Source organism: Ischnura elegans, chromosome 1, assembly GCF_921293095.1.
Source record: "Ischnura elegans chromosome 1, ioIscEleg1.1, whole genome shotgun sequence".
Lineage (NCBI taxonomy): Eukaryota > Metazoa > Arthropoda > Insecta > Odonata > Coenagrionidae > Ischnura > Ischnura elegans.
The window spans coordinates 114,472,163-114,487,855 of NC_060246.1; the positions used below are offsets into that span (position 1 = coordinate 114,472,163).

The following is a 15,693-nucleotide window of genomic DNA, read 5'->3' on the forward strand; positions in this document are numbered from 1 at the left end:
CTTCCCTCGTGCGCGCCAGCGTGGTCAGCCAGCCGTTGCCACGAGCGACGGGCCGAAAATGGCACCATGGACGAAGTTTGTAAACAAGAACGAATACGTTCACGTCTGACCTCGAGACGTAAAAAAATGCACTTTCCCTCAGTTTAATTCTTCCGTAATCCGTTGGGAGGACATTTAAATGAGGGCGACGAACGACAGGAAATATTTCCGCGCATTCAGGCGAAAGAAATGGCGCTAGAAATAAATAAACACACGAAAGAAGTCCAAGAGATCAAAGAATCCTGTGTGCGTTATACGATTAGGTTCTGGAACAATTTCCAAAGACGAATAGGCTTCATCGCTCCACAAGTTCGTCGCGTATATGTAAGGTTTCAATCGGAGGGTATTGTTATTCCTATTTCCCGGATGACCTTTTCTAATAGGCGCGTAAAATCTCAATGGAATGTTTCCCAAACATCATATCGTAACGAAGTCTGGTCCTTGGTATATTTAGTTAAATAACTGACCTTTTTTAGGTGAAGACCTCTAATTTTTTTTTAAGTTTGCCATCCTTAAGTTTTAGCTGAGTTCAAGCCCAGATGAGGCACTTATGAAAATCCCGTTCAATGACTGATCCATCCACCATATTGGAGAAAATGCATGCTAAAAGTCGCGGAAATTAGTACTCGGATGATGGGGATTGTACTGAAGAGGTCCCAGTGGAGAATTATGTATTACGTTACCACTTAGTTATGGCGCATTTTAATCGGTTTCCAAAAATGTCCGTAACGCGGCTGTAAGTGCAGAGTGACTCCATTATACTCAACATTTGTAATTGAGCATTAGTAATCGCGAGGAATTGCAGAGAAAAGTTGCGAATTCGTTAGATTATATAAGCACGAATAGAACTTTTAATATACGTCCAAACCATTGATAATTTCCACCAGCAATGCGGTTCGCTCAACCGTCTGTATTGCGATTGTAAATCGATTTAAATTCGCGGTACGTGACAAAAATTGTAGAGGCCGAACGGAGAACCGTGGATTACAATATATATTCGCCACATGGACATAAAATGCTCATGCCATCTTCAATTTGACTAAGCGGTCAGCACAACTTTGATTCCAGAATGCCATGGAAAGAGACTGCAGAGCTGATAGATTTAAGATGACGCTTTTGTCAACGTGCGATGAGGGACCATAATACTTGCGATAGTTTTGCTCTATGATAGCCTGACTCGGACCACGTAAAATAGGATCTGTAGGTGCAGCCCATAACTTATTTTATTTGTAAATACTAAATTTCTGCACGAATTTTTTGTTATGACTCGGGCATAAATCACTTACTACGCTAACTTTTCGTTTTTCTATTATTAACTACTAGTTCTATTTGCATGATCGCATGTTCGTGTCCTTAGCAATAGCCTTGCTTCTGGTCTAACCGCGTATCGCTTTACCCAGTACTTGACCTTTTTCGGACAAAAAGGTCAGCACTTTATGATTTTTTGGGTTCCCTAGTCATCCCAGTCAAACCCAGGTTTCCGATTATGACCAGGATGAGTGCTGCATGCTTTCTGTGGAGTCACCCCGTGCCACACGCCCAAGTGTTGGCTAGCACGCTACCTCGTAGATGAAGATGCAAATATAAGGCTTTTCGTCTTGCTCACAGATGCATTCGACCGTGCCTTAGTTCACCTTACCTCCGCGATTGGAGCTTTCTCTTTCGATTGAAAACATTAGTTGACTGGACAACCATCGTATTCGTCATCGCAACGAGAGAGTTTCCGAAAGCGTTTTGCGACGCGTGGGAGCTGACGCAAGACCAGCATTCCCGCTCATTTCCGGAAATACTTTCGTTTACGTTTTCCACATTCATCGCGGGACTTGCGCCTTCTTTTGTTGGCAACAACAAACAGCTCACCGCCTAGGCAACCAACTGCCATGCCGCCTTGGAGACGGACGGGGCGTCCGGTCCCACAACCTTGGCGCTGCTGCGTGCCCTCGCCGCAGCAGCAGCGAATAACCGGACTTGCCGCTCCAACGCGCAGCGCGTTTGTCTTTTTTATTCTTATTTTCCACTCGCCTCCGCGCCGTTATTCCCGAGGGAGTAGTCGTTTTCAACGATCCAAGCCGAGTCGACGTCTCCTCCAGGATGTAGTACGAACGATTCCTCAGTTCCCAGGCAATCGCCTGTCACCTGGGCGTTTATTAAACCGCTGTTTCTCTTCTATGAGTCTTTTATGCGTCTTAACCTCCTTCCAATCATAGATTTTCATTTGTAAATGATTTGCTTATAATTTAATATAATAAAAAAGGATAATAAAATGCAACCAATCAGAAAAGAGTGATTAAATTCGCATCTGCGAATTTATTATTAAAAGTTATAAAACAAGTAAGCATTTGACTGAAGAAAAAAATAAACATACAAAATTTAAAAATGACACAAATAATTATACAGAAAAAATATATGTACAAAATTAAATTATGACAAAAATAATTATCTTTGTATCTGATTGCATTTACCAACTGTTCATGTGTAATGCCAAATAATTAGTTTTAAGCTTCCTTTTCAAGCAAACAACAGTACAAACGACAACGTTTAGTTTTATTATCGTAAACTGACTGGCTGAGGTTAGTTGGAATCACTAGAACAATAAACTCTAAGCTCCTTCGGCTCGATGGTCAACGTGAAGAGATCGCGGAAATCTTAAATTGTGTGATAGTTGTGCATTCTTCGAGGCCAAGTACCGAGGTCCTTTATCCACATATACCATTCAAATTGTAAGTCATTAAACTTTCACCACTTTTTGGTCAAAGCAAAGGTGGTCAAAGCAAATCAATGCTACGATGATTGATTTGTACAAGTCATTAGGGCACATTCTGGGTATACTTGCTTCATTGTTATAGGCGCTATTTGGTATCATATATTTACAATATCAGGTTTGTTGAATTCAACTTACACCTGTAAAAACTGGGCTATTTTACTTGCATCAAGTTCCTGCTCAATACATTCGCGATTGCAACCTCAATTGTTCATTTTTAAGGAAGAGGTTTCAATGGCAAATGAATTTAGCAAAATTTGTCGAGGATGAATGGCCCAAGTTTTATACAAGTGTAAGTTTAATTCAATAAACCTGATTTTCTGAATACGTCGTATCAAAGTGCATAACACGTATGTTCCACAGATTTGTGAGGCTTCCGCTCTAAGTTTCAACGGCCATATATTCATTCTCTCAGCTAACTATGAACATCTATTTGACAGTGATACCCAAGTCGGACAAAATAATATTTCATGAAAATTGATAAATTGAATTAATTCGAATGAATTTAGCTTTATAAAGTAATGCCAACCACCAATACCACTATTCATAAAATCAATTTAATGATACGTTCGGGCTATCAACCAGGTTGAATGTTGGCTCGTTTCTGACGTTTCGGCAGCTTAGTCAGCTGTCCAACTTACTCACATATAAAAACCACACGTTATTCTTGAAATCATTCGGACGCGCCCCGATGTTGGTACACAAAGGCTTAAATTTTCTCTCTCGCAGCTGTTTGCATTACTCTCCCTCTCCAAATGTGTATTTTTCACGTTTTTACCGGGTCATGTGAGGCGTATTGACATTAAAATGAATTTTTGAGTTAGCTTATATCGACATTAGCGAGGAATAAACACTGCTAAAAAAACACTGTCCTTCACATCTTACTTAAACGTAGGAAGCGGTCAATTTTACGGAATATCTTATTTTTTAGATGAAAGCCTGTATTATAACCCTCACGTTTTTCATAATGTAAACATTTTGGTCGTTTCAACTGAGATGTTGTCTTCGTTCTGTAATATATTTCATTTCTTGCATCTCAAAATGTCTTGTTTCTCCTCCTCAGCGACGATCAAATGAATGCCGCGCTGGGTATTAAGCTTTCTATTCTTAAAATCCATAGTTCGTTCATACGGGAATAGTTTTAATCGTAAATGGATTGAACATTAACTTGTGTTAAGTAAATGGTCGCATTTTTGAAGATTTTTACGCCAATTAAAACTTTCATTGACTCCATTCTTCAAATCTTGCGTGCTTACACACCTCTTACTAACTTTTTAACTCTCTCCATTATACTACGAACAGAGGAGGCACCACCAAAAAAATATGCAAATAAAATTCAGTAATTAACTTTTTATCGAATACAGAACTATTAAACCACATGGCAGATTGGTTTTTAATTTCTCATGCCTATAAAATATCAGAGTCAAATAGGAAAAAATTGGAGGGACATGGCAAAAAAAATAAATGCTCACTCAAGTCTTCACCATCTGTAGGGGTCCCCAGATGTTTACAGAATCACGCACCAAATAAAAAAGAACTCGACGATGAAATATAACACAGCCTAAACAGAACGTAAAAATTACGACATCCGTGCAGACCTAGGATAAATCTATTCCGAAACAGGGATACCAGTCTTTTATGAGAGGTACAAGTCAGAAAAGAGCAACAGGCAGAGTACGGAGAGCGCAACAAAAATAAAGCAGCCGATTGGGAGAGCTTTATTCCCTGAAACATTTGAATTCCCTTCAATGGACGTTAAAAAAAGTAGCATAAGTTCATGTAAAAGTAAGATAGTTTAATGGCTGAAAAAGCAGGTTTATGATGGGGAATTCACAATTCCATAAAAAAGCTACAATATTTGCGTATCACATCTTTGGGAAGTTGATGCGTAGTTTTCCGCGGCGTTGTCTAGATGATGTCTCCATGTTTCTGGGTTTCACCGCGTGGATTTTCCAGACAGGTCGACCTGAAGACGCCGGTTGGAATACCGGAGAAACTGTCGTCACAAAGGAAATCCACGCGGTGAAACCCAGAAACATGGAGACATCATCTTTGGGAAGTTTAAAAGTAAGATTACTCTTTACTTTAACCACATTAAGGAGAGATTTTTTTCGATCCATACTACATACTATTCATCCTACTGCGAATGTATTAATTCAACTAAAATTTGCCACATTGTACAGCATTCATTTATGAATGCTCCATAGGTAAGGCGAGGTAGATATACATATTTTTGTTCGGAATTGATCGCTGTGTTGCGTAATTCTGTAAAAAAAGCCCATTAAATTCTCATAGAGAGGTAAAAATGCACCCTCTATTCGCTAATTTAAGTATAACCACGAGATCATGTAAAAGGCAGTATTAAAAATGAGAATTATGAAAATTAATGCAATGAGTCAAATGTTTTGCTATTAACTGATAATGCCGTTAGAATTAAGATTTGTTTTCTTTTTTGATTATTTAGGGACGCCCATCTCTAAAGGCATAAAATAAACCTAAAGGCTGGCTACACCAGCAACACTTGATCAGAACCTCAATATGTACCAATATTACCACGCAGGCATACACAATCAAAGGAGCAAATGCAGTGATTTTCAAGCAACTGACATGTAGTTCGGGCCATGTCGGAACATCTTACATTAACAGAGTATTCTCAGCCAAAGGTAGGGGAATACTTAAGGGGGGCCTATCCCCCCCTAGAGCCACGGAATAAAAAAGATAATACTAAGTAATCCAGTCTGGGTTATTCTAATTAATCATGCGACAGGCCATGGCCGCAACATGCAATAATACTCCTTCTTACAACCCTATATAGATATAAAATAGAATGAACTACACAAGAAACATGAAAATAAAATGAATCAATCAATCAAAATCAATTTGATTGAGTGAAGCAATGAGGAATCCCTAATAGGAGTAAAGGTGTGTTTACACTGTGTAACATGTTATATAAAATAAGTTACATATAACATGTTTAATGAAAATTTACAAATTCGTGTAAGATATTTCATATAAAATTGTGTTTTAAAACAAAAAGTCGTGTTATACAACAAGTTTTTGTTTCCCGCTTCGTGTGGGAAACCAAAAAACTTGTTGCATAACACATTTTTTTATAACACCATATTACATGTAACACGGATTTGTAACTTTTTCGTAAAACATGTTACATGTCAATTGCTTTACATAACATGTTACAAAGTGTAAACGCACCTTAAGAGAGACGAGGACCCATGATAAGTTTAGGAGCAACAGAGAAACTTACTTGAGTCATAATTGTCTATTAAAGACAATCTTTAAGGTACAAAAGGATTGCAAGAACGAAAAAGGAAGAACTTGGATAAAATATACGGAATAGGCAATGAAGGATGTGAATGAGAAGAAATACATGGATATGAAGAGATAAACTGATAGGTTAACTGATTGGAGAGCTGCGACAAACCACTCTTAGGATTGTTGGCAGTGGGTTCACTGAGTAAATACAAGATGTCAACTTATTATAAAAAAATACAGTAAGTATGAGAGAAAGATAAATGACGAAGAAAGGAAAGTTTTCCGCAGTTAATAATAATAAAAATTGGGGAAAGAGTCCGTTGATGATGATAACGTATCGCAGGATGAATATAAGAGAGTGGGTCGAGAGCAGATAAAGGTACTATTAAGTACAGTATCTGCATAGTTATACATTTGTCAATGGCTAAAGAATTACAAAGGCGAACGTAGAGTGGTATGGGAAATTAGAATAGTCTTTATTTTTTAGCCAAAACTGGCAATAAAATGCTGACATGTCTCAGGGACTATGAACCAAAACCTAAGTCAAGCTTATAACACCCAAAATGCTCTTAACCCAACCCATATTCCTTCCCCTTGACTACACAGTTTGAATCTGTGCCATTACTTCACCGTGATTATTTAGAAGAAACCAATTTTTAACCCTTCTGTGAATGTGCGGGGTAACTCAGTTACCCCAAATTATGTTAATGTTGTACTATTATTTATATTATCCATTGTGATATATATTTTTTGCATTTGAGCTCAACCACTTTGTCGTTATTTATGCGACGAATGATTTTTTTTTTACACTTAAATTGTTTTTGAAAACTTCAATTTTTATTGGTGGGGTAACTGAGTTACCTCGCACAGCTGTTGGCGGGAAGAAAAAAAACTTGTTTGTTATATGAGTGGAGGGATGAAAGTTGATTGCATTAAATTTTATTATAATATAACTTCATTAACGCCAATATTCAACACGGTGGTATCTTTTGTACTCGTCTTTTCGTAGCATGCTAGCAAAATAGAGCCATGGTGTTAAATTACAAGAAAGACTAAAATATAATGCATAGTTTTTGAATTATAAATGGGGTACCTGAGATCCCCCACACAGTCGTCCGCGTAAGTCTTCTAGGCACAGTCACGGAAGGGTTAAAGAGACACCCAGGGGACAGCTGAAAAGCTGGGAATTGGACACTAAAAAGTGAAAGAAATTCGATGCGTGCGTAAAATCACATCGTAGTCGACAATTTAAAAAAAAATTGGCGAACGAGCAATTCAACACAGAAAAGTGACATTTTCAACTCGACCAAGTCAGATTTCTTTCAAATTTGGTGTATTCAATGGTATTGGTAAGTGATGGAAAAATACCAAATTGTAGAGGTAAATGATGGTTTTGACATAAGTTACAGGCCCGCAAATGTTGTGAATTTGTCGAAATTTCAGCGTGTCTCTCTAAAGGAAAATAACTATAATTCCGGTTTCATTCAAGGTAGAAAAATGAAACTCACGTGTCCATTGATATCCACATAACGTATCATGGGATTATTACAAGGGAGGGGCCGAGGCCCGAAAAATGATCTACTGTAGTACCTACATAGTGATACATACGCCAATGGCTAAAGGATTGGAAGTGCGAGCAGAGAGAGAGAGAGAGGTAAGGGCGGCTGGTGACTTGAGTGGGCGCCGCCGTTGAGGCCGCATATGCTTGGAGGGGGAATGGCTGACTCACCAGAGGCGGACTCGACGCGCGTGGGGAAGGCGAAGAGCAGGACGAGGGCGAGCAGGAGGCCGGCGAGCGCGGCGGAGAGTGGAAGGGCCTTGGGGCCCATGGTGAGGGCCGCGGGCCCCTCCGCCCTCGCACCCTCCCTCGACATCCCGCGGCCCTCCACAGGTCCTAGGCGGCTGCAGGCGCGGGATCAAAGGTCCCGAAGACTCGCTTTCCTTTTGGTCTTCCCTGGCGGGGGCAACCCGACAAGTTTGCCCTCAATGAACTGTTATCCTTCTTCGTAGGGACTATCACACCCTCAACTTCGATAGTCACCAACGGACTGCCCAGGACGGTTGGAATTCCTCCGTCCACATTGAGGTATTCCTTCGTTTTATCTTCCCAGCTGACTGACTGAAGCACCACTTTCTTTTCTGTACTATATCTATCTTTTCCGAACTACGTTCACCTACCCTAATTTTATGACCCCTCTGCTCAAATTGGCTTTATTTCTGCTCAACGACTAGAACGAACGCCTTCGCTGGAGCCTTGGATGGTGGAAATGAAAAAAATTGTGTGAGGTATTTCTACTCTCCTTCCTTCCACCTGGTTGACTGAAACACCAACTTTCTTCTTTCGTGGATGTCCCCTATGTTTATCCTTCCTTTATGTCTTCTTGCTCCCTCTACTTCTTCGCTCAGCGACTAGAAGGACCACTGACTTAAAAGGAGTTCCCGAAGGTGAGTTATACCTTCTCCTCTATTTTCTTCCAGCTGGGACTATTCAGAAGCACCACTTCACTTGTCTGTCCTGACTCCCTCACGGCTGCCTTGAAATGTTATCTTCCTCTGAAACTTCGCAACTCTCTCCCCAACGAATCTGCGGCAAGAGCGATCACTGTCACGCAGGCCGGGATGATCCAAATCCTTCAGTCCACTCGAGTTGAGGAATTCCTTTGATCTCCTCTTCCAAACGGGTCTTCAGGATGACTACCTCCCTCTTTTACGCGTCAATATCACGGCTCCAGACGAGCGATACGCGTGCACGGTGATGGCTTCGATCTCGAAAGACGGCGAGTGGACGGCTGCGGACACTACGACACAGCACGGACTTCGGGAGGAACTGACTCGGGAAGTCGTGACCGAAGACGTCGAGAATTTCTTCGCTGAGCAGAGTGAGGTGCGGACGAGGAAACAGAAAACAGTTTATGACGGAGTCGACGATGAATCAGACGGCGTTACGTGTTGAGAGGACGATCTCACGTGACATCGACAAAAGCTTCGGGCAAGGGCGGCAGTATTTGTCTTACACATATATTTATCACAAGTGTATATATATATAATAATGCGTAATTAATGAGCGCGTGATGGAGTTATGTATATAATATTTCGTATTAAAAATAAAGTACGGCGAACACAGTTGGGATCGCTATTGAAGCCAGAGGAAGACCGCTGAGTGGATACTGTTTCCTTCCCGAATTCCTATTTCCCACTGCTCCTTTATATCGAATAGAGATTGATATGTGTTGGTGGGGTGAGGAGGAGTTTATAGACGGAAGAGCGCGCCAAGTTTTCCTGGGGAATCAGTCGAAGGCGAAGGGATTGGATAAGAGAGGAAACTTTAGTGTTCCTCAGTGTGTGTGTGACGGTGCTCTCTTGGGAGGGGGCAAATCTCTCTCGGTTTAGGGGTTCGGCGAAGTGCTCCTTCTATCTCTAGGTGGGGGACAGGGTTCGAAGAGGGGAGTGGGAGTGGATGCAAGGGGAGGAAGGGAGAACACACCAGGGGGTGGGGGTGGGATGACAGGTAGGAAAGGGCGCCAGAGTATTCGCGTGGAAGGGGAGGTATTGAAGAGGGGGTGAGGTGGGGATATATACCAGTGGGGGAACGGAGAAGGGAATGCAACGATGTTGGGTTGGAACGTCCGCTTGGTGTCTGTCGCTTGCGGGCAGAGGATAGAGCTTTTTAGGTTGGTGGCGAGCGATATTACAGGGAACAGGTCGCTCCTTCTTGCTGTCTTCCGAAGGCAGGCTGGCAAGACGAGCAAAACACAAGAAGATTACGACGGACAAAGACGGAAATTTATACGGATGCAAATAGGCTTGCGTATATAAAATAAAACTTGGGAAACACACACACACACGCAATTGGCAGAAGAGATGAACGTACAACTGGTAAAGCGTACTTTTTTTACAAAACAATCACGACGAAAACGGTGACAACAATGCGTGTTCCTCACGCGGCGATTGGCGGTCGAGGGGACGGAAGCGACGACGAGAGAGTTCACGGGCGATGGGAAACAAAAAGTGGACTCGTACAAAATATTTTTTTCACAGTTGTGTTTTGCGAAGACGGAGGAAGCACAGTCGTAGTGGGGTCTAAATAGTAGACACGGGAAGATGAGCGTCTGTGTTTTACGCACGTAAAGGTATTAGCGTTGTTGCTCGACGAATGACTCTTGCACTTAATGAGGAGAGCGAAGCACTTGTAAAGGTAAACACCTCAATCTTCTGTGGACCAGATGCGCAAAATTCACGGGACGAACTCTTTTTAGCGAGGAAGATACCACTTAGGCCAGCAGCGAAACGTAAACAGCAACGATAACACTGCCTAAACAAAACGCTATTCACACACACGCGAGACGACGAACTACCCACTCGCGTTTACGTTTTTCTAAGAGAGAAAAAAACACTCCTGTCCTCACACGAAAGGCAACGCTCGAAAAGCCTTCCCGCTCAAGCCATTTCAATTGTTTACGTTTCCGTGGCGACTGCAACAACATCAACTACAACTACGCCCTCGTGCATCCTGCACACGGCACCGCGCGCGTGCCCCCCTTCTACGATCAGCGACCAACTCCAACTGAAGTGACTGTAGACGGGCGCAAGCGAAACACGTTACGGGCGGAGGGGAGGGAACGATGCCTTTGCCCCTTCCCCTCCATCGCGCGCCAGTGGCGCCTCCGCCCCCTCCACGGCAACATGGAAAGGTATAATACGTGGCTTCTCTCTCTCTCCCCTCTTCCGCCTCTTCCCCCCCTCCGTCCTTCTGCTCTAACCTCTCCATCGACGCGAGCGGCCCCAACCACCCTTTTATACCTCCCCCAACCCTTGAGAAAAATATTCCCTCAATCTCACACCCCCTTCTCCACCCCTCTACCTTCTCGTTTCCTCCCAAAACATTTGCTCCGTTCACTAGCTTGGTCAACCCCTCCCCCCCCCTCAGGACTCTTTCCACAAGTACACCTATTACCCACCCCTTCTTCATTCACCGTTTTTATTGAGCAGATACGGACATTATTAAAGGGCAATATGAGCGACGGTGGGGATCGGGTTGGTGTGGTAGCCAGGGTGCTTGCTTCCCACCGAATGGTTCCGGGTTAAAAGTCCAACCGGTGACAGCGATTTATTATAGTTTGTCCGATTCCTGCTTGAATGGTTTTTGGAGTGCAATCCAAATACAACACTACGTCCGTCAAATGAGCCGTTGAGCCGTGGTCCCTTTGGCACCTTACGTTAAAAGTTGGCAATCGCCGACGCCGGGTTTCTCTTCTTTCTTCACCCTACCTTTCCTACTTCTTTCCCCTTGGCATAAAAATAAACTGGGCGGTCCGTCGTCTACTCCATATACCGTACTATACAAATAGCCAAAACCATTTCTTGGTAAATATATTATATTCAAGAAAACTAAAAAATTACTATTTCTTTTTCCTTCATGTCAACTCTTCAAATCATGCCATATCATTAGAAATAAGCCCAATCTGGAATGCTTGCTTACATCAAAATTTAAATTCTTTTGGGCATCAAAGATGTTTGTAGGAGGTTGGTGCCTTCTCTTTCATGATATTTTACTCGAAACTGCACATTGATGAAGGAGGCATAGCACCGATGAATGGAATAATTAAGAAGATTTGTTGAGTATTTCTAAGACAATGAGGTTGAGTATCACAAAGTAATTTTCAAAAGCAAAAATAAATTTAAAGTACTTCATAGTGAAGTAGAATTTTCCAGTTACACAGTATCTTGTGTTACGTTCTGAACCGACGCGCACCTTCTTCGATCTTATTATAGGCAGTCTGTTACGTCAGTTTCTCATTTTTTTTCCTCCAAAATCCCGCAAAACATTTCACCCTATTTTCAACATGCACTTCGCAAACATTATTAAATTTATTTCTATTTCATGTTAATATTTCATATTTTTGGGATTGTGACTTGGAGATGACGATAGTAATGAATGAATCAAATTTGAAAATTACTTAAACTGTGCAAAGGGATATTTCAAACAATATTCCGTTTTGTCTGCTTTCATGCTTTAAGTTATGTCTAACGTTATCTCAGTTTTTTTAGTAAAGTATATTTACAATGCATCTGCATTGCATTATTGCATCTACTAATTAATTTGTATCTAAATATAAAAAATATATTTTCTTATAAATATTTGTAGATAATTGTATAAGTTTTGTGTTTTAAGAAGGTTGTCTAATTGTAAATTGTCAAATAATATTTCAAATACTAGCTTCCGCATTGTGTATTCTCTAATGAATGCATTATTTTCCTTTCCTTGTTTGATCTTGTCAGAATTTTTCATTATTTTTTTAAATTACATCAGTGAAATTATCATTGTGAAAAATACAGAAGAAGGGTTGTGTACAAAATGTCATTTTTTTATTTGTTTTGTTTGTTTTCTAATGAATTGACATAGTATTTATTGCATTCGTATTTTTACAATTGCATAATGTAACTTGGATATGGGCAAGGCGTCTGAAAGGCTATTTAAAGATATATGACACCAGATAAACAACTTATAATTATTTCTATTAAAAATTGCGATGGTGCCGATACGAGATGAGCGAGAGGTACAGAGATTGTTGGAGGGGAATGAGCGTCGGAGGGGAGGGAGCGACTCCCTCCCCTCCGCTCGCTCGCTCCGAAAGGTGTGTGGAGCCATCGATTGTTTGCCCTTCCGTCACCCCCTCCCTCTCACCCCACCCTCTTTTTTCACCCTTAAATCCCTCCCCCGCTGTTCCCCTCTCCGTCCCAGACTTCGCATCCCATGCTTCCTCCCTCACGGCCGCTGATGCTCATATTTTCTTCTTCTTCGTCTTCCTACCCCATCCCTCCACAATGTCGAGACCCCCCCCATTCCCTCCCGAGAGAGACGGAATACCGATGCAACCCCTGTTAAGCGTATGGTCGCATATACCCTCCTAATCGTCTCCCAACCGAGGAATTTTGTGGAGGTTTCCCGTAGAAATGGTCGCGCAGGTACAAAAATTCATGATAACTGCATAAAAGACTCAGGCTCGTAGGCAAGGAGGTTGCGAAAAGGGGTTAACCACCCCCCTGAAATGATTTCAGCTTTCCCGAAAATAATGTCTCGCCAATTGTTGTCATTGAGCGCCGGATGATAACTTAAGTTAGCGTAAGATCGTTTTTATAGAAAATTGTGTCTTTTATAGAATCGCATCCATGTAATTGGCCGTAAATTGCTCGATAAAATAATCTATGCGCCAAGGAAATTACCTCATTATCTAAATTTAAAAGGGAACGGTTGAGTAGCATTATACCTATTCTAGAATAAGGAGGTCTCTAATTGAAGAGAGCGCATAAAATACGTACTGCTTTTGTTCCACGATGGAAAAAATTGACGTCATTCAGGCGTTTGCCAATTGTCTCTTAATTAAAATTTTCGATGAAACAATCCATATTGAAATTCTTGAGTAAATGGACAATATTAGCACATGCTGGCCACGCGACTATCAAGTCCACCTTATTTTACTTTTCCAAAGTAGTTTCAAAATTTACCTTAAAGTCGGAAGAGAAGTGCTCAACAAAAATTTCATCTCCAGAGGAATAAATATTTGTCAAACTGCAAGACAAAAAATTCTGTACATGGAAGGTATAACTATGAATTTTGATATCCATCGAAGAGAGACTGAATACCGATGCTGCCCCTATTTGCATAAGGTCGCATGTATTTGCATACACGTCACACACTCATTGAAACTTGTGTATGTTCACGTCAAAAATGGTCGTGTATCAAATTCATCTGAACTACGGACGACAGCAGATAGAAATGCGTGACCGATTTTATTCCACGATGGAAAATATTGTGGAGAACCGAGCCTCCGAGTCATGCAAACAGGACATGCGTTGTTGCTAGGGAAAATTATCGGTCGCAAAATCAAAGCGTTTTCGCGAGAGGTCAAGAGGAGCTTGCTCTGAGCCACAGACTTCACACAAGTTATGCGTCGGGCTGCGCATGCGCAACACGAGACAACTAGCAGGAAACTACGCCATGAATTGAGCTTCATTGTCAATGTAATAAGTTTGACGTCAGTGGTTTGCATTGAATTTGGGACCATCTTCTACAATAATAAAGTGCATGATGGGACCTGTTTACGTACATATGATCGATGTAAGAATCGATGGTTGGCAATTGCCGCTCCAAAATTTTGCGATCATATGAATCCAATTTAATTTCTAGATTATATGGAGTATCGTCATATTCAGCTATCCTCTCATAAGTTTAATTAATCAACGCGAAAGATACCATGCACTTTTCATGAATTCGTGACGTACTTTTCGGCTTGAGTTCCGGCTCATATACGGCTCATATACTCATGCTTTTGAGAAGAATAGGCCGTGGAAACAAATTATCAGGTATTTTGGGACTGATAGTTACTTTGGAGAGCCTTAATTATGTGGTACTATTTAAGCTATTACACAAAACTACCCTTAATAACGTTTCCCCGAGGATTTTCCAGAGCCCCCTTCCCAGGATACCCTTGCTACATCATGTTCAAAACGGAAACTACGCCACTGATGGAACATATCCTTTGCTAGGCCCTAATGAAACGCACGGACACTGCCGTAAAGGAGCCGATGCCTGCAATCTCTGTTCCTGGACTAATTACCTGCATATCCAGATAATTAAACTAGGAGCTTGCGTAACCGGATTGGTCATCTCCATAATAGAACTATTCGCGGTTTCAAAGAGTCAAAGCTGCTCACTCAGTATTGTTCCTCATTGATGCGTTCCTCAGTGTTTCCATGGATTTTTTTACGTTTGCCGGAATGCAACAAAGGAACTCACCACCGTCATAGCGATGAATGAACTATTACACCAAGACTAGTGGAAACTCTCGTGTTGGATCGACTGGATCTGAATTACACTGAACTGTAAACAATGGAATGCCGATACTTCCTCCCGAAATATTCCAAAAATATTGCGCAACTTGCCATCTTAAAAAGTACCTCTAGATTTTCGCTCCACTAATATACATGGGTAATAACTTAAATTCGAATATTTTTTCTCAGCTCGTACCTCACGGATGAGATTGCCACCTGGAAGATGATTACCTGAATACCAGACGGCAATTTTTTCGCCTCAGATTTTAAACGTTATTTATTACCTTATATAAATTGAATGAGATTGCGACTTGGAGGATAAATTAATTAAATACCTGGCTACAGTTTTAATCATACATGAGAGTCACCTATGTTTGGAGGGCCGGGACGCGTTTCAGCCCGGCTACTGTATCTACTCTGTACTCTTCCTCTTTGCTCTTTTTACAAAGCGATTTTTGCCAAGGTTGTAGCCTTGTCTTAAATGTACCTATTGCTGGAATTTCGATAGGAAATTAAAATTATATAGTTCAATGTTAACGATGATTTCAAGCAGAGAGCAACTCGCCCTCGCCCCATTTACCCTACAGCTATATTATCAGAAGCCACAATTTTAATTAAAAGTAATAACCAACCGAAAGTAATTCTGAATATGAGTAATCTTTATATGTGGCCTTTACGAATCTGTTTGTTCTCATGCACGTTCAATCTTAGCCAAAATTCGCATTTTTTCATTAATCGGCATTATCCTCGCCTATACTCAATCCTATCAATCAATATTTCCTATTGCAAGT

General features: G+C 41.2%; 1 protein-coding gene across 2 annotated transcripts in view; it reads right to left on the minus strand.

The window, feature by feature from the left end:
* LOC124168389 (disintegrin and metalloproteinase domain-containing protein 10) overlaps window positions 1-10,617 on the minus strand; it is a 265,882-nt gene extending 255,265 nt beyond the window's left edge. For both annotated transcript variants that reach the window (XM_046546609.1, XM_046546613.1), the window contains exon 1: window positions 7,800-10,617. In XM_046546609.1, the coding sequence (XP_046402565.1) occupies window positions 7,800-7,944 (145 nt within the window). In that variant the 5' untranslated portion in view covers window positions 7,945-10,617. The remainder of the gene's footprint in view (window positions 1-7,799) is intronic.
* Window positions 10,618-15,693: the final 5,076 nt, after the last annotated feature.